Here is an 18884-nt window from a genome sequence, read left to right as displayed (position 1 = left end):
GGGACTTGGGGCTTTTGAGTCTGGAGAAGAGAAGACTCAGCGGGGATCTGATCAACGCCTAGAAATACTTCAAGGGTGGGTGTCAGGAGGATGGGGCCAGGCTTTTTCCAGCGGTGCCCAGTGACAGGACAAGAGGGAACGGGCACAAACTGGAACATGGGAAGTTCCACCTAAACATGAGGAGGAACTTCTTCACTTTGAGGGTGGCAGAGCCCTGGAAGAGGCTGCCCAGAGAGGTGGTGGAGTCTCCATCTCTGGAGACATTCAAACCCCACCTGGACATGTCCCTGTGGGACCTGCTCTGGGTGGACCTGCTCTGGCAGGGGGTTGGACTAGATGATCTCCAGAGGACCCTTCCAACCCCATATCATTCTGTGATTCTGTGACTCTGTAACACGGGTCAAAAAACCAAATCAAACAAAATCTTGTCTCTCCCGAGACCAAAACTCATTGCAACACCCAGTGGCTTTGGGGTAACAACTACGACAAAACAGGCAACGGGTTAATTTACTTGTAAGCGGAGGTTTTTTTTTTTTTAATTAAACAGAACTATTTATATATGTACAAAACCCAGAAAATATTGCACCATTAGAAAAAAAAAAAAAAAAGGACATTTTACATCTAATCATCTGTTAAACACACCTTGTCCTCCCTGTATTGGAGTTTACACCCATTCACAGTGACTGTTGGACATTACCAGGCAACCTGTGCCGTCAGACACCGCGGAAATCCGCTGCTCCATGGACATCCCAGAGAAAACACCTTTATCTTTCCACCCCTGCCCTTCCTTTAGGGAACAAATCCATCACCTCGTCGCCTCGGTGGCATTCAGGACCTCTCAAGTTGCTCAGAAAAAGGACAAATTAAAAAGCAAGGCTTCGGGACCGTCTCGGTCACAGTTTCTTTAGGGCTCGGTCGGCACCGTTTTCTGGGAAAGTCTCATGTTTTTTGGGGCTCGGTCCCCAGAACTCGAGCACGGATGCTCCAGAGAGAACCATTCGCGGTCCTATCCGGAGAGAGGGGAATTCCAGTGTTTTTATCTTTTGACAACTGTAATCCAAGGGCTAAAGCTTCTCCAGCCCCGAGAGCATCTTCAATAAGCCACGGCCCCGGGGTCCCGCGGGAGGCTAAAGAGTATGTCCGCTTTGGCGTTGATAAAATACGTGGCGAGGAGAGAGAAGACGAGAATGACAATGCCCACAACCAAGGTGATTATCTGGGAAGGGACGAGAAACACTCAGTGTTGTCGTTACAGACCCGCAGCACCGAATTGCATCGAATCGGGGTGGGGGGGGTGGGGGAATGTCTCTGTCAGAAAGCTACAGAGATCGGCTCGCTCCTGAGACACCGTGTACATTGAAATAAAAATAAAAATATAAATATACTCCGAGGACCTTACAGACTCAGACAAAAGCGACTGCCAGACAGGGTCAGGTCAGCTTTCACTGGGGTTATTGCACATAAACCGATGTTTAGGAGAAAAGGTAAGAAAGTTGTGTCACGGATAAAGAACTTATCGCGTTTGAAGAGTCGCACGCGCTTTGCAAAGATTTTTAGCAAGGATTTAAAATAACGCCTCGGCTGCTCCTGAACCATCATCTCCTCCAGCAAAGAACCGCAAATGCCGTCAACAAGTTGTTGGCAGGATCAACATCTGTCAATAGGCTTTGAATAACAGAGTCCCTTCTGCTCAGCACCTCTCCTGAAGCCAGGAAAGTCCCAGACCCATCTAAGGCCTGGGCAGATCCCTTCCCATCACCCTTCTCCTTGGTGGAACTGCCATTCCCAGTCTCCCCAGATATCCCAGTATAGTCCCCATTCAGCGGCCAAACACTCCCAGCACATTTTCTATTGGGTCAACGCTTCAGGGATGGCTGGGCTCAAACTGGACACCAGTATCTACTGGTGCCGAGACACAGGCGGTGTACTGTGCTTGCCTGAGGGTGTTAAAAAGGCCCAGTGTCGCCCAAATAAATTGCTCAGATTTGAAATAACCATCCCAGGGATGCAAGGGATGCCTGGGCTTGCACGGCCTTTGGGTGGCACATGATGTGACAGGGTATGACATCATGAACAGCCAACCAGAGGACACCAGACAGGCCCAGAGTCCCAAAGGGACCGGGCGCTTAACCCTTGTTCTGCCGGCACTTAAACCACGTCACACCCAGCCCAGGGGCTGCTCAGGATCCGAGACACTGAACCAACAGCAGCTTTTGTTCGGGATGGTTTGAGCCAAAGTTATTTCTGCACTTTTTAGAGGGGATTCAAAGCGCAGGAAGGAAAATGGGGCAACAATCAGGCACATTTTGCACATCGGGTGAAACAGGTTTAACAGCCGGATTCACCAGCTTTGGCCCCCGTGCTTGGGGAAGGGGTTAAGACTCCTGTCACTTCTACCTTTTATTCACAGAGCTCCTGGGACCTTTGATTATTCTGCACCAGTCTCAGCCTCAGCGACCACATTATTAACCCCCAAAGGGCTGGAGGTGGGAGGGTTGTCACCAGCGACGGTTCCCTCTTTTTCAAGGACCAAAGCCTGGCTGTTCTTAGCTGGGATTCTTACACAGGACGATGGCACAAGATCTCGTAGCAAAGTCTGAACTGTTTCATTCAAATCTACCCACAGGTTTTTTTTTTTCCTCTCTTTCAGACATGTACCAACTCACCTCTAGCTCCTTGCTGGCTACTAGAAATATTCGGGCACGGATCTCTTTCCACCGACTCTCCGTCCATGTGGAATACTCCGTGGATCCCCACTGCCGCAGCTCAAAGGCAGGAGAGAGCGCTTTGGTCAGGTGAACCGTTGACCGGACACAGTAGGGGACCCGTGAGGTTGAGTTGGGGTCCAGAGAACCCTGCACCCAGGCGTAGTCATACATCTGTGAAGAAAATACGAGGGTAAGAGACCTTACCTGAAGAGAAAGGAGGGTAAGAGAGGGGCTTTATTGCCTCTTCTCACTCTAAAGGCATCCTTTTGCCCAACTCCTTTCCTGTCCTCGGGCGTTAAGATGGCTCCTTGGAAGAGTTTCCCAGTTCTGCTCTACCCTGGTGAGGCCACATCTGCAGCACTGGGACCAGTTCTGGCCCCCCCCGGTTCCAGAAGGACAGGGAACTGCTGGAGAGAGTCCAGCAGAGGCTGCGAGGATGCTCAGGGGCTGGAGCATCTCTGTGCTGAGGAAAGGCTGAGGGACCTGGGGCCATTCAGCTGGAGAAGAGCAGACTGAGAGGGGATCCCATCGACGCTGAGCAATAGCTAAAGGGTTGGGAGGGCAAGAGGATGGGGCCAGGCTCTTCTCAGTGGTGCCCGGGGACAGGACAAGGGACAACAGGCACAAACTGGGACACAGGAAATGACTGTGAGGGTGGCAGAGCCCTGGAAGAGGCTGCCCAGAGAGGGTGTGGGGTCTCCTTCTCTGGTGAGATTCCAAACCCGCCTGGATTTGATCCTGTGGGACCTGCTCTGGGTGACCCTGCTTGGGCAGGGGGTGGGACAAGGTGATCTCCAGAGGTCCCTTCCAGGCCCCACCAGTCTGTGATTCTTCCACATGTTATTAGGAGGAACAGAAAACATTCCCAACCGGTTTTGCTCAAAAGCAGAAACCATAAACTGGACAGATCTGTCCTTCCCTCTCATCCCGCTCTGATGGACACTTACTTCTCTCTCGCTGCTGGGTGTTTTTTCAGGGTTCAGACACTCTTCCTTGGTGAGGTTGACGACGGTACCCGTCAGGTTGGCCAGGACGTACTGTACAAGGTAGGTGGTGTTCACGGGGTTGGAAACGGCGACGTAATGTTGGGGAACGTCACCTGGAACAGGGAGAGAAATGGGCTTGACGGGGAGACGGCCAGAAGCAGACAGCGCTGTAGAAAGCTGCCAGGTCACACATGGGGTCAAACCCATCCTTGTGTTCCTCTTCCCTGTGTTGCTCTTACCCAGAATTCCTTTTATGTCTGGTTTAATGATGGACTGAAACCAGGAATTGTTCATTTTAATCAGAAACCCGTACAGCATCCGAGAGACCTGGGAAGAGATGGAAATCGGTTTATACAAAGAGGAGAGATTTATACAAACAGGATCTCAGCAGCGATAGCTCTCTCAAGATTATTTGGCTGATAGACGTTTCCCACTACAAGGGCCAAGAGAACAGCAAAGGAATGACTATATGTCACAACTGTATAGAATTCAGGATCTAAATGTGAAAATTGGGTTTGATTCCAGCTCCACCGATTCCTTAGCCTATCCCTGTGGCACACACATCGCTGTTTCACCTCAGCTTCCTCTTCTGCTTTGCGGAACGAGGATAAAAGGAGCTCTGTTTTGTAATGGGCTCGTGAAGCTTAATGTCTGCCCCGAGATCGAGAGGAAAGGAACCAGAGAAGGGTTTTTCATTCAGCTGTGGTGGGGAAAAGGAGAAGGGGGGGGCCAGGCAGAGCCCTCGCGGAGACAGACAGGACAGCATGCTGTGTAAACACATATAAACAGAGACAGAAGGGAAGTACGTGAGGGCTCATCAGAGATGCCAGGGCCTCAATTCCATCTGCTCGTACCGTTTTTGGATCTGCCCGAATAGCAGAGGTGTCGTTGGCTCCCCCCGCGAGCCGGTAGAGAGCACGGGCGACCACTGTGGCGACTTCTGCCAGGGACTGCAAAGGAAGAACGCTCCGTGTTAATCAAGACAGGCAGATCCAGCAAAACAAGCAAGGAGAGCGAGCCAGAATCCACACATCCATCAAAACCGCTTCCATCACGCTAGCATTTGAGTGCCCATCGCTTTTGTCCCTGTACAAAGCGCTCCCACCTTCTTTCTGCCCTCTTTGGAAACAGCTTTCCCCGCCTCTCTCCCCACTTCTTTCTGCCCCTCCCCAAAGCCCCCATCCACCCCAGATAAAAAAGGTAAAGAAAATGCAAAATAGGAACCTTGGCTGTGTCTGTGACATACTCCAGCATCTCCTCGGGGCTGAGGCCCTCGGGGTATTGCATCCGGACGTTCTCCGGAGTGTCGTACATGCTCTGGTAGTATCTGAAAAGAAGGAGGCAAATGGAGGTTGGGGAGGGGCAGGAAAGAAACCACAGGGCACGGAATTCAATTCAGCGTGTGCCTCAAGCAAACAGTGGGAGCAGCCTCCGGGGAGCAACGATCCAGCCCTGCCAAAGCGCTGCCCTGCCACACGCTCCTTAAACCATTTAATGAGGCTTTATAATTAACTTGGCCCCTTCCACAGCTTCTCCCATCTGAGGATCTCCGAGCAATTTACAGGCTGTGATTAGCTTTCAGGTGGGCCACAGCCCAATCTATTAAACGGGTAGAGAAACTGAGGCAAGGACAACCCATGGAGAAGGTCCCCCGGGAAAAGGGCTTTTGATGCAAGTCGTGCCAGTGGATTTTATTAATGCCTTATCTCGAAGGCGGCGAGGAATTCCAAGCAAACTCCAGGCGAGATTTACACCAAGGCATCTGCAGCACAAGCAGCTGAACTGAGAATTGGGTGGTCTACGCCCCTGCCATTCCCAGTCAAACTGGGACTGATGGCTCGGTGGTGTTTTTTTATGGTTTAGTGATGGTTTTTTATCAGAGTTAGGCTGATGGTTGGACTAGACGATTTTAAAGGTCCTTTCCAACCCAGACAATTCTATGATTCTATGATCCCTCCCAGTCTAAAGCGGGGTCCCACAGCAGAGGGCTGTGCTTCCTTCCATCCCAGCTCTTCTCATCCCTTTAGAGCAGTAAAGACGAAAGGGAAGCCACTTCCCCTGGATCACAACATTCTCAGAAACAGCAGGGAAGGATAGAAAAGGAAGGTAAAGAGCCAATTTGAAGAGTTTAGGGAAGAGGGGAGAAGCGTATGTCTGTCCTCTACCCCACATCTCAACTCCCAAAGTCAAAGAGGAGCAAGGGATCCCCAAGGACCACGCTGAGGTAGGGTCATGTGGGGTGAATGAAAGTGCCCTTTCCAATGCCTGGGGCTTTCTGCCATCACAAACAGAAAGCCATATTAAAAAGTAAAAAAAAAAAAAAAAAAAAAAATGCAGCCAGCTTCTGGAAGAACAGATGAGGCTTAGGCACGCTCAGTTGCCATTTGCTCACCTCTGGCTTCCAGCCAGCTGTGGGGAACATTTTCTGTACAAAACTGGATTTCTTTCGGTTGTCAGAATAATTATGTTGCGCTTGTTCAATTACATGGCACATGTTTGCTCCTCCGCTCCCCCCGGGGCACAGCTCTACATGTATGTCAGGCGGCACCCCCCTGGCAGAGGCCTTGCGGGAGCTCAGGTGCCCTCTGCCGGCTCCGCTGCCGTTGGCCACGGGCCACCCTCTGCCCACTGGCCACCCTCTGCCCCCCCAGCCCGGAGAAGCACCTGTTCTGGAAGGCAGTTCTGTGGTCAGTCAGGACCACTCCAGGGATGTGCCGAGCCCGAAGGAAGCGCTGGAAGGAAGATGGGGGAAGAGGCTGCGAATATCCAACTTCCTGCAGAGTCACGTTTGCTCCCAGGCTGCTGTTACTCAGGATATCCAGCAAGTTTCTAACCTGAAAATAGAGAAAATGACACTGTTTTAGAATCATGGAATGGTTAGAGATGGAAAATCATCGAGTTCCAAGCCCCCTGCCCTGGGCAGGGACACCTCCCACCAGCCCAGGTTGCTCCAAGCCCCCTCCAACCTGGCCTTGAACCCCCTCCAGCGATGGGGCAGCCACAGCTTCTCTGGGCAACCTGGGCCAGGCTCTCACCACCCTCACAGCAAAGAACTTCTTCCCAATATCTAACTAAATCTCTCCTTTTTCAATTTAAAACCATTACCCCTTGTCCTATTGCTACACTCCCTGATAAAGAGTCCCCCCCCATCTCTCCTGTAGCCCCCTTCAGGTACTAGAAGGCTGCTGTAAGGTCTCCCCAGAGACCTTATATTTTTTGCTATTCTTTTACACGTGTAACTTCTCTGGAAAGGTTAACATCCTGATCATCTGCAGCACGCTAAAGAACCCACAGAATTTGGGATAGATGAATGACTACAGATTGCTTTGTTACCTGCACTTCAACAGATTCATTCATCCGAGAGACGGGGTCCGTGTGCATCCAGAGAACGGAGTCATTCCTCAGAGCCACCTGCAAGAAAAACCACAAAATATTCGAAGTAGAAAACACAGAATCGTGGAATGGTTAGAGTTGGAAGGGACCTTAAAGACCATCGAGTTCCAACTTCCCGGCCCTGGGCAGGGACACCTCCCACCAGCCCAGGTTGCTCCAAGCCCCCTCCAACCTGGCCTTGAACCCCTCCAGGGATGGGGCAGCCACAGCTTCTCTGGGCAACCTGGGCCAGGCTCTCACCACCCTCACAGCAAAGAACTTCTTCCCCAAAGCTCAGCTCAATCTCCCCTCTAAAACATACATAAGTGAGTGAGTCTTGCAGAGCAGGGAAGTCCAGTCCAGGTAATAATCACAAACCAGTGAAAGGCTGGCTGGGAAAACCACAGCTAAACAGGGAATTAAAAAAGGTCCCCTAAACTTATCCCACACCTGATTCAACTCCACAAATGAATGAATGTTGTCCAAGCGGAGAGGAAACTTGTCTTTCTCCATATCATACACCATGCGTGAGCTGCCAATGTAATCAAAGGTCTCCTGCAAGAGGAAAAAAAAGAAAAATCATGTATGAATCACATCGGGGTATCCGTCTGGCATATTTGAGAGGCTGAGGTGAACCGAACCCAAGAGTTTGAGGGCCACCAAACATTTCTGAAGGTGCAACCCAAGAGTTTGAGGGCCACCAAACATTTCTGAAGGTGCAACCCAAGAGTTTGAGGGCCACCAAACATTTCTGAAGGTGCTTGGCATGCACCAAAAGACCAAAGTAACTATTACATTGCGCCTGGCTCCAAAGACAAAGGTACTGGAGGATGAAGCAAAGGACAAAAAGGAAGGCAAAGAGCAGAAAACCAGGGGCGAGTTACTGAATTCCACAAGGAAGGAAGGCACAGAGGCAAAGTGAGACTTCAGTGAGCTTGTCAAGGGAGCTGCAAGAAGCTGAACGGTGCCTGGGGAAGAATGGGTGCCCCCAAGAAGAGAATCCCCCAGACAAAGGGGCAATGAAGCCACCAGACTTCCCTCCTCTTTGACTAATTTACAGCCAAGTCTTCTCATTCCTCCTCCATCCTGGGAGCACGACAGAGAATGTCCCCTCCAGAGCGCTGTACAGTTGTCCCCCCCCCAAGGAAATTCTGCCAAGGAGGGTGAATGAAGGGAATCACACGGCCCCGGCACGAGGCTGTGGGAGCCAGTTTCACAAAACCACACAAAAGAAGCCATGGATGTAGATGCCTTGAGGGGAACATCAGCTGTTGGCCATCAGTCCCTCCTCCACACGCTTGTTCTGCTTTTCCGCAGCTGCCAACTCCAGCGCCGGGCTCTCAGAAACGAGCTACATTTCGCTGCTGTCAACACATATATTTTTAATCTAGCCTTTTTCTGGGCTTCATTTCAGAATTTAGAGCCTGGCCGTCGCATCCTCATCCTGATCGGGGGGTGAGACATACAGACAGACACACGGGGAGGAGGCAGGAGGAAAAGCAAAGTTGGAGTCATTCATCCAGAATGAAACGTGGGGCAGAATATGGGCTGCCCCAGTGGAAGCTCCATCTGCTGTCGTTATCCCAGTGCAATTAAGAGCCCGTTCTCACCGGGGGGAGCAGAGAGAACCACGGTGTGGGGAGGCAGATAAATGACTCCGCGCAAAGAGTGGGGAAAAAGTTCATTTGCAGGGAGCCAAGGGCTGATTTGCCATCTCGGAACAAGCCAAATGGTGGAGCGATGCCACCGCTCTTACCCCTTGGAAGAAGGTGAACATGATATTCCTTTGCAGCAAATGAACATCTGACGCTTTATGAAGGGCTTCGGCAGCGGCCAAGTGGGTGACAAAAGAGGTGACGGCGCTCTCTGCCCCAGGTGCGATGTTCCAGAAGAAGGAATGGCTGTCAATCTGTAAGCACGAATGGGAGGAGTAAAAAATGTGCACACAGAGAGAGGAATATTGTATTGGGAAGGGAAATCTATCGCCTCCCTCCCATCCCACTCATCCTACTGATACAGGAGGGACCAAAGCACCTGGACTAATGAAATTTAAAATGCTAATTGCATTTTTGTGGCAGTCCTGAGGCCTAGGAGCCCTGCCATTGCCTCTAAGACTTGACCTGAAAATGGAGATTATCAAGCGTGCCATGATTTTAGTGCTGGCGTGACTGCTCAGCACGAGGCTTTGAGGTGGTGACAAAGCGGGAGTTCTGAGCTGGCATCTCTGGGGGAGTGTAAAGCGACTGGAAACCAAACTGCCAGACGGGGAAGGGAACTTCTCTCTCTGTTCTGACACTGACTCACTGCTCGACACACAACAAAATCGCCACGTGATTCAGCCTCTGCCTCCCCAAAAGCAGGGAAGAGCCAACCCTGCTGCCTCCCTCTCCGTGACACACTTTAAGGATGTGAAATATCTTAGGGAAGCAGAACAGACACAATAACTATTCCTCGTTTGGTTCCAGCAGTGAAGAAAATGCTGAAAAAAGTCTCAAATAACAAGACAGAAAGAAAGAAGACACAGAATCCTTATATTAAAACAACAGGTAAACCCACCAACTATAAGGCTCACACTTTCAGAAACATAATAGTCAGATCTAAAAGGTTTGGAACATGGAAATAAATGAAAATACGTAAGAGAAATGTATTCCCATGAGACTCAAAGCCCCCATCTTTCCAGAATCCTTCCAACCCATGCTCTAGAGAGGAAGATTAAGAGGTACCTACTCGTGTAGCAACAATAATAACTTCCTTCTCAGGATCCACTTTGCCGGAGGAATTGATAGGTTGCAAAGTGCTCCAAACGTTGTAATCGAGAAGAGGGTCACACACAACCTCTAGGAAGCAGAAACAACATTGCTTGAGCTGAGAGAAGAGCAGGGACAAGTGAGAAATGAGCTTTGGGGTCAGCTGTAGCTCATCGGCAGTGCGAGCAGGGGGGAAACTTCTGCTCAGCTAGGATTTTAATTCACATACACACAATCTAAGGGAGCAGTAATTCCAGAGCAGATTATGGAGCTGATATTAGGTACCTACATAGCAAAAATTAAGTATTTTTCTCAGCCAGCATTTCTTTTTTATATTGTTTTCTAAACTGACAACAAACGTAGCCCCAAATTCCTTACCATTTGAATAGTTCATTTTGAAAAGGCTCAGTTGGCAAACAAGCCTTTAAGGGAAGCTCTAAAACTTTTTTCCTTTTGCATAACTGTATTCCACTGAGATTTTTAGAATCATAGAACGGTTCGGGTTGGAAGGGACCTTCAAGATCTTTGAGTTCCAACCCCTCTGCCCTGGGCAGGGACACCTCAAAGCCCCCTCCAACCTGGCCTTGAACCCCTCCAGGGATGGGGCAGCCACAGCTTCTCTGGGCAACCTGGGCCAGGCTCTCACCACCCTCAAAATAAAGAACTTCTGCCCCACAGCTCAGCTCAATCTCCCCTCTTTCAGCTTAAAACCCTTCCCCCTCGTCCCATCACTCCCCTCCCTCATCAAGAGTGTCCCCCCCAGCTTTCCTGGAGCCCCTTGAGGGACTGGAAGGGGCTCCAAGGTCTCCCCGGAGCCTTCTCTTCTCCAGGCTGAACCCCCCCAACTCTCTCAGCCCCCCCTCACAGCAGAGGGGCTCCAGCCCTCCCAGCATCTCCGGGGCCTCCTCTGGCCCCGCTCCAACAGCTCCATGTTCTCTTTTTTTACCACCAGCCTTATCCCCCATCGTGACAAGGAAAGAGGGATCTGCTCACCCGGATTAATGCTGAAGGTGCTTTGGAGGGAGCTGCGCCTCATGCAGGTAACGGTGCTGGTGACGGCGTGCATGTGGGAGAAAAGCTGCATGGCACAGAGAGGGTACTCGGGGACAGACCCCTCCCGAGGGACATTATGGTCTTGATAACACTGGATGGAAATCAAAATCGTTACAAAACTTAGCCTTTCCGTAACAGCACCGGACCATACGTTTTTACTGCAGATTTCAACATCTAAACCGAGAGAAAATAAAACTTCTTCCCCCTTTCCTGAACCGGTCCCCTCTCCTGCTCGTTAAGGAAGCGCGGTACCTGCTTAATAACTTGAGTCTCATTGGCATCTTCGAGAAGAAAAATAGGGAAGTCAAAATCCTCATACGAAAGCCCGCTCCCCACAGGATTCCACACGGTCTTATTGCAGTGTGCAAACTGAGGGCCATAATCTTTGGAATAAACACCTGGAAACAGAGGAAAAAAAAAAATAAAAAATGGGCAAATCTGAGCCTGCAAGAGAATAAGAGACTGCAGGAGAGGCAGAGCCTGCTGAGAAAATAGCAGCAGATACAGAATGAGCCCCATTACGGGCTGAGGAACCAGCTGACAGAAGCTCGGAGAGATGGAGCAGGTCATTGCGTGCGGCGGAGCGGCAGAGGCAGAGCGTCGTGTCACACAGAGAGAGAGTGAGAACCAGGGATGCTCCGAGCCGCGGCAGGCCAGGAGGCTGGCACCAGCCCGCAGCAAGCGTTTCTCACCCGCTGAGAGAGCGGAGGAAGCACACAGAGAAACGTGACACTTCGAAAGGAGGAAACACACAAACCCACGTTCTCTGAGCTCATCCTGTGCTGGAAGCAGCCCCGAGGCATCCGTAACGTGCCAATCATTTTAACACCTAAATACTGCACAAACAGCACGAAGGCAGAGGCACGACAAACGCCAGCGCATCAAACTCCTCCCCAGAGCACGCACGGATCCTTCACGGCAGAAAGCTTCGGGCAAGCTACAGAGGGTGTAACGATCTGAGGTTCAATAAAGCCAAGTGACGGGTCCTGCACTTGGGTCACAACAACCCCATGGATGCCCCGGGCTGGGGACAGAGTGGCTGGAGCTGCCTGGCAGAAAAGGACCTGGGGGTGTTGGTCAACTGTCGGCTGAACACGAGCCAGCAGTGTGCCCAGGTGGCCAAGAAGGCCAACAGCATCCTGGCCTGTATCAGTGCGGCCAGCAGGACTCGGGAGGTGACCGTCCCCCTGGACTGGGCACTGGTGAAGCCCCACCTCAAAGGCTGGGGCCAGTTTTGGGCCTCTTACCACAAAAAAGCCATTGAGGGGCTGGAGCGGGTCCAGAGAAGGGCAACGGAGCTGGTGAGGGGTCTGGAGACAAAGGAGAAGGGTCTGGAGAACTTGTGAGGAGCAGCTGAGGGAGCTGGGGGTGTTCAGCCTGGAGAAAAGGTTTAGGCTGAGGGGAGACCTTCTCGCTCTCTACAACTCCCTGAAAGGAGGGTGTAGCCAGGGGGGGTCGGTCTCTTCTCCCAAGGAACAGGCGATGGGACAAGAGGAAACGGCCTCAGGGTGCACCAGGGGAGGTTCAGATTGGATATTGGGAACAATTTCTACACCAAAAGGGTTATTAAGCCTTGGAATGGGCTGCCCAGGGAAGGGGTTGAGGCACCATCCCTGGAGGGATTTAAAAGCCGGGTTGACATAGTGCTTAGAGACAGGGTTTAGTGCTGGTTTTGATCAGAGTTAGGTTGGTGGTTGGACTAGATGATCTTGAAGGTCCCTTCCAACTCAGGCAATTCTGTGATTCTATGAATTTCTCCCCTCTCAAAGCAAAAAATACCGAAATGAAAACCTGACTGAGACCACCGGGGGAATTTGGGGAGGCAGAATGGCATTTTAAAAAGCAGCGACTGGCCCAGAGAGGGAGTTTAACACACACTGCTCTCAATCTTGTGCAACACAAGAGGCTTTAAGGATCACGTGTGGACAAAGCACAAGTTTCACACGTGAGAGAAAAAGAAGTTACAACCACCCTTGGTCAGGTTTAACACTTTTAGTGATTTAATGCTGTTTTAGCCAGCTTATCTGAGGGCCCTGGAATAGCAGGGCAGTATTTTACCAAGGGCTTTAGGGAAGAAGAGCTCACGGGATTAGAGGAAGGAATTTGAAGAGGTACCATGTTGAGAAATGATGAGATTCGAGCTCAGATCAACTACACGGAAAGAATATTTTGAGAACATTTAAGAACATCATCTTAAATACCGTTTTGACGTTAAAGTGTAGGTGCAATTTCAGCAGCCCTTGGCATTTTTTGCTCGGACTGGCCAACGTAAAGGCACCGTTTCTCTTCCTCCACCGTCCACCAAGAACGAAGAGTTAACGTTTCCTTACCAAAGCCATCGTTGGGGCACTTCAAACCAGGAGAGAATCCCTGGGGGGGGCTGGGTTTGGCAACGGCCACCGCAAGGCCTGACACTCGGGAGGTTCCCTTCAGCTGCAGCATCACCCTCCTGGAAAAGAGAAAACACCAGGGAAATGTTTGAATCCATTAACGAAGAGTTACAATCCAAGACGTTACAGTCGAGCACGTCACGATGCTTTTCATCGAAATAACCAGCATGTCCCTTTTTCTTCTCAAAACCGTAAGCTCACGCACACAGCAACAAGGAGAAAACTTCAGCCATTTCTTTCCCGCTCTGCCCGGGATAAGATGTGACCAATCTTAATCACGTTGTTTAATGAACTTATAGGAACTGCTGCAGTGATGAACGTGGCACGAGGATCTCCCTAACAGCAAACCAGCCCATTTAAGAAGAAATAAAATCAAGCACTAAAACACAGTAAACCCACAAATGTTTCAATCTCGCCATACTTTAATGCAGCCAGGGCTGATTCCGCCATCTGTCACTTGAAAAATGACATTTCCAGCACCTGATTAGTGACCCAGGGCTCCGGTCACCCTGGGGAGACCCCAACGCTGACGACTCACCTGTTGAAGAGACTCCCATCCAGCAGAATCATGTAGGGTGGGTGGGGGCCGTCAGTAAGCACCCAGTTCAGGTCCTCCTCCTTCTCCACCACATGGATGACCCCTGTGTCTCCGCTGATGGAGGCTGTGAAAAGAGAATTTGCCCTTTACATTTCACAGTTTCATGCTCCCAAACCACCCCGGAACAGCAGGGCAGTATTTTACCAAGGAATTTTGGGAAGAAGAGCTCATGGGATTAGAGGAAGGAATTTGAAGAGGCACCATTTAGCTACAGCAGGGCAGAAAATGGAAGAGTCGCTTTTAGTGGGGAAAGAAAAAAGCTGAACAGGCTCTGAAAGCATCTTTTGTTTAAACACATCAAAGCACTGAAGGACCTTGAGCTAACTAAGCACTATGAATCGCAGAATGCTATGGGGTTGGAAGGGACCTCTGGAGATCATCTAGTCCAACCCCCTCCCAGAGCAGGTCCACCCAGAGCAGGTCCTGCAGGAACGTGTCCAGGTGGGGTTTTGAATGTCTCCAGAGAAGGAGACTCCACCACCTCTCTGGGCAGCCTCTTCCAGGGCTCCGCCACCCTCACAGGAAAGAAGTTCCTCCTCATGTTTAGGTGGAACTTCCCATGTTCCAGTTTGTGCCCATTTCCTCTTGTCCTGTCACTGGGCACCACTGGAAAAAAGCCTGGCCCCATCCTCCTGACACCCACCCTTGAAGTATTTCTAGGCGTTGATCAGATCCCCCCTGAGTCTTCTCTTCTCCAGACTCAAAAGCCCCAAGTCCCTCAGCCTTTCCTCATCAGAGAGATGCTCCAGGCCCCTCATCATCTTTGTAGCCCTTTGCTGTGCCCTCTCCAATAGTTCCCTGTCCTTGAACTGGGGAGCCCAGGACTGGTCCCAGAGCTCCAGAAGGGTCCTCACCATGAGTCCCCTGTGACCAGAGGGAATAAGGAAGAAGAGGAGGAAACAGGCCCCGAGACAGAACGGCACTCAGAGGAGACAGGCCCTGCCTCAAGGACCACAGTAGCAGAAGCACTTTAGTGCTTTAAGATTCAATATTGCGAATTCAGAAAGCGAGAGCTCTGAGAGCTCAGCACGAGGCCTGGAAGAGCACAAGGGGCAAAAGATTGTGACAGCAAAGGACACTAGCACCAAAGCAGGTCCATGGCTTGTCCTTGTCACCCAGCAGAGAACAGACAAAGCACTTGCTTAAGAAGCTACCAGTAAAAAGAAGCACAACCCCCACGGTTAGTAACTGGTGCTGTTGTTGGAAACTGCCCGTGAGCGGGAAGGCAGGGCTGCGTGCGGCCGTCGGCCCGACCACCAGGCTCCCACAGAGGGAGGAAGAGGAGCCAGAGAACCTTGTACCCTGAGTTATGTGACAGCCCGAGCGCAGCTGTGCTGCCCTGCAGGGGCAGCCAACAACCTCCTGCAGGGTGTGGCTGCCTGCGGAAGCAAAACTGAATTGGAAGCGAGCAGAACACTGACTCACACTAATTTCATCCAGGAATACTGCTCGAATGGTGTTCCCTTACCTATCTTTTAATTTTAAAACTCACTCAGGCCTGCCTTCCCCATTTCAATATGACAAAAAAAAACCCTTTGTGGAGCCAACAGGCCCCGCACAAGCGGCTCAACCAAACCCTCCGCTCCCTTCAGATGCCCCCTTCTCGCTTTTTCAATCCCTGCTCCCTTTCTCTCGTACCTTGTTAACCCCAACACGTTCTGCAGTGCTCACAGCTCTGCCTCGCACCCCTAATAGCTGCGGCTTGGTTTTATTCTGGGCATACACTGACCGCACAAGCTCAAAATACTGGTCTCTGCCCTGGCAGGGAATTTTTGAGGTCTGCAGGAACACAGTCTCTAAGGTTTCCACCCCTCAGTTTAGCAGAAACGGGTCAGAATATTCAGCATTACCGGAGCGGGGTTGGGAAAGGGCAAACGGTGCTGAGAACAAGGACAACACTGATCCAAGCAACAGCTGTACTCACACTGGCAGCCGATCTGGTGGGTGGCATTCAGGAGGCGAACGCACGGCGCCGTTTTGTTCAGCGGGATATAGATCTTCCTCTCAACAGAGTTTCCCCGACAGCAGCCTGCGAGAAAGATACAGCCTCACCTCAGAGAGGGACAAACCAAGGGGTCCCCGCACCCCAAAAGGCGTTTCCCCAACTCGGGGGGGGGAAAGATGAGCCCCTCCACAATTCCGAGGGGGACAGGCGAGGGCTCCCAGAGCCACCCTCTCAAAGGGGGCCAGATGAGGCCCCCTCTACCTCCGCCTCCGGTGCGGAGCGGCCCCGAACCGGGGGAGAGCTGCCCTACCCCGTCCCGCCCCTCTCCCATTGAGCCTCACCCGCTGCCAGCACGGCGAGAAGCAGCCCCCGAAGCAGACCCCACCAGGCCGGGAGCGGGGCCCGGCAGCTCCCCGCAGCGGCCTTCATCCCCCGGCTGCCCCAAGCTCTCCGCCCCGCCGCCGCCACCGCCATCTTCCCAGCCCTTCCGCTTCCTCCGTCGCGGGCACGCACGGGCGCCGCCGGAAGCCGCTCTGCACCGCCGGGAGGACCCACACTCTATGGTGGGGCGGAAGCGGAAGTCAGCTGGGGGCACTTCCGGGGCGCCGACGTGGAGGGTCGGGGCGGCGGCGGTGCCGAGGGCGGCGGTGGAGGAGAGTGATGCTGACCAAGTTCGAGACTAAGTCGGCCCGGGTGAAAGGTAACGGCGGGGCTGGGCTCGGTCCGTGCTGGGAGCCCCTGGGGAACCGGGGAGGCTGCGCCGGGGTCTCCGCCCACCACTGGGGTCTCTGAGCGGGGGAGGCCTGTGGGGCTCCTCCAGGCCTGTGGGGCTCCCAGGTGAGCCCAGGCCTCGCTGTCACGTCTCTGTGTGCCTCGGCAGGGCTCAGCTTTCACCCCAAGCGGCCCTGGATCCTCACCAGCCTGCACAATGGCGTCATCCAGCTGTGGGATTATCGGATGTGCACCCTCATCGACAAATTCGACGAGCACGATGGTCAGTGTGCGGGGGGGCAAGGGGGAGGGAAGGTGTTTGTGCCTGTTGTGGAGGAAGAATGGGGTGCGGGAGGAGGAAGGGAGGTTCTGCTGAGGCTTCTGCCTGTTTGACTTCAGATCCTCTCTGGTTTAGCTTGTGTTTCTTTGTGGCCAGTTGGCTGGCTTGTTTTCCACATAGAGTAGGGTAATAGTTTTGGTTTTGGTATGAAAATGAACCTGTAAATACAGATAAAAAGGGCCTGGATGTTTTGTGAAGGGCTGCTGCAGGCATCTCGATGGCTTCGGATTGGAAGAGAGGAGATTTGGATGAGATGTGGGGCAGAAGTTCTTTGCTGTGAGGGTGGTGAGAGCCTGGCCCAGGTTGCCCAGAGAAGCTGTGGCTGCCCCATCCCTGGAGGGGTTCAAGGCCAGGTTGGAGGGGGCTTGGAGGAGCCTGGTCTGGTGGGAGGTGTCCCTGCCCAGGGCAGGGGGTGGCACTGGGCCTTAAGGTCCCTTCCAACCTATTCTATGAAAGGAAGGGGTTTGGGAATGGGATCTCAGACTGTTACGTGACTTCTTATTGTTGCTTTGAAGCTCTTAATTTTTCAATAGCAACAGGATTTAGGAAGAATGCAAACTGTAAATCTTTAGGTCATACTAGGGCCCACTCCAGCCGCCTTGCTATGTCCAACCTGCTCTTCCTATTTCGTAGGACCCGTTCGAGGTATTGATTTCCACAAACAGCAGCCTCTGTTTGTCTCTGGAGGTGACGATTACAAAATAAAGGTAACATTTGACCCCTTTAGCTCTCGTTCCCTGTCTTCCAGGGAAGGGACAGCGCAAAGAAACTGGTTAAAAGATGAGAAAGAGCGTGGGTGGGTGGAAAATGGTGTTTGGGGATTGGGATTCTCTTGTTTCAGAGCCATTAGAGTTAACTGCAGTGAGGAGACATCTGGTTGTAGGAAAATAGGAAAATTATTAGGAAAATGTTTTGAAGTGGAAGAGAGGCGCCTGTAAATGAACTGAAATGGGAGAAATCCCCCCCCAAAATGTGGCATGTACAGTCATGTTTCTGCTTCTGTGCTGTGCAGGTCTGGAATTACAAGCTGCGCCGTTGTCTCTTCACTCTGCTCGGGCACTTGGATTATATTCGCACCACCTTCTTCCACCACGTAAGCTCCTCTGCTCCTTACCCTGGCGATGGGTTCCTGTTTGTGAAAAATAATCTGTCTTTTGCTTCCCTGGATGGGAATCTTTGCTAAAGAAATTGTACTGCACTTGCATAAGGACCCTCCAGACGTGGTGGCCTTTTGTAGAGGCACAAGAGGCAGAAATTCTGCCTACAAGACCTTAATTATGATTTAAAAAGGGTCATTCCTGGGGGCAGTTGGAAAATACTCTGCGGGGAGGGAACGTCTGGGGTGTGTGTTATTTCATATCCAGAATACTTTTGCTTTTTTTTTAGGAATATCCCTGGATCTTGAGTGCTTCAGATGACCAGACCATTCGGGTTTGGAACTGGCAGTCCAGAACTTGTGTTTGGTAAAATCAATGAGTGCTTTAAAAAAATAACCGCACGTTTTGGGGGCGAGCTGCCTATTTTTGTTATTTTCAAGCACAGAAACTGTGCTCAGTTGAAGGGATAGAACTGACAAAGAGAACTGATGAGTTGTGAATATTTTGGTCAGTTGTCTCTTTTGCTTGTTGATTGTGATGCCACCAGACTTGCATTTGTAAATTCATGTGTTCTTTGGTTGGAAAATGTTTTGAGGTTAAAATAATACGTGTTCAGGAAGCCTGTGAAGTTATTGATATCAGAAAGTCAGCCCTTAAATGCTCTCTAAGAACAGAAGGGTTCAGTCGTGCTCTCGAAAAGCAGCATTTAGCAATATTATAGAATCATAGAATTGTCTCGGTTGGAAGGGACCTTTAAGATTATCTAAGTCCAACCATCAACCTAACTCTGATCAAAACCAGCACTAAACCCTGTCTCTAAGCACTATGTCAACCCGGCTTTTAAATCCCTCCAGGGATGGTGCCTCAACCCCTTCCCTGGGCAGCCCATTCCAAGGCTTAATAACCCTTTTGGTGTAGAAATTGTTCCCAATATCCA

The 18884-nt window shown here is 51.4% G+C and overlaps 2 protein-coding genes across 3 annotated transcripts in view; one reads left to right on the top strand and one right to left on the bottom strand.

Moving 5' to 3' along the window:
• Positions 1 to 509: 509 nt before the first annotated feature.
• On the bottom strand, positions 510 to 16278 carry NCSTN (nicastrin). Its single transcript, XM_074164543.1, has 17 exons — positions 16141 to 16278; positions 15779 to 15883; positions 13795 to 13918; positions 13197 to 13315; positions 11119 to 11264; positions 10807 to 10957; positions 9794 to 9903; positions 8823 to 8975; positions 7517 to 7621; positions 7028 to 7105; positions 6359 to 6528; positions 4919 to 5021; positions 4549 to 4644; positions 3934 to 4021; positions 3656 to 3807; positions 2667 to 2879; positions 510 to 1216 (listed from the first exon to the last, which is right to left on the bottom strand). Exons 1-17 carry the CDS (start codon positions 16271 to 16273, stop codon positions 1094 to 1096), a joined length of 2169 nt encoding a protein of 722 aa, XP_074020644.1. The 5' UTR covers positions 16274 to 16278; the 3' UTR covers positions 510 to 1093.
• Positions 16279 to 16404: 126 nt separating this feature from the next.
• Positions 16405 to 18884, top strand: part of COPA (COPI coat complex subunit alpha) — a 24865-nt gene continuing 22385 nt past the window's right edge. The window contains exons 1-5 of one of the 2 annotated variants that reach the window (XM_074164659.1): positions 16405 to 16499; positions 16680 to 16793; positions 17484 to 17557; positions 17863 to 17943; positions 18237 to 18313. In XM_074164659.1, coding sequence (XP_074020760.1) covers positions 16460 to 16499; positions 16680 to 16793; positions 17484 to 17557; positions 17863 to 17943; positions 18237 to 18313 — 386 coding nt within the window. In that variant the 5' untranslated portion in view covers positions 16405 to 16459. The remainder of the gene's footprint in view (positions 16500 to 16679; positions 16794 to 17483; positions 17558 to 17862; positions 17944 to 18236; positions 18314 to 18884) is intronic. The other variant, XM_074164657.1, reaches the window with a different exon arrangement.

Source organism: Numenius arquata, chromosome 27, assembly GCF_964106895.1.
Source record: "Numenius arquata chromosome 27, bNumArq3.hap1.1, whole genome shotgun sequence".
NCBI classification, from domain to species: Eukaryota; Metazoa; Chordata; class Aves; order Charadriiformes; family Scolopacidae; genus Numenius; species Numenius arquata.
This window is presented reverse-complemented; position numbering and strand designations above follow the sequence as displayed.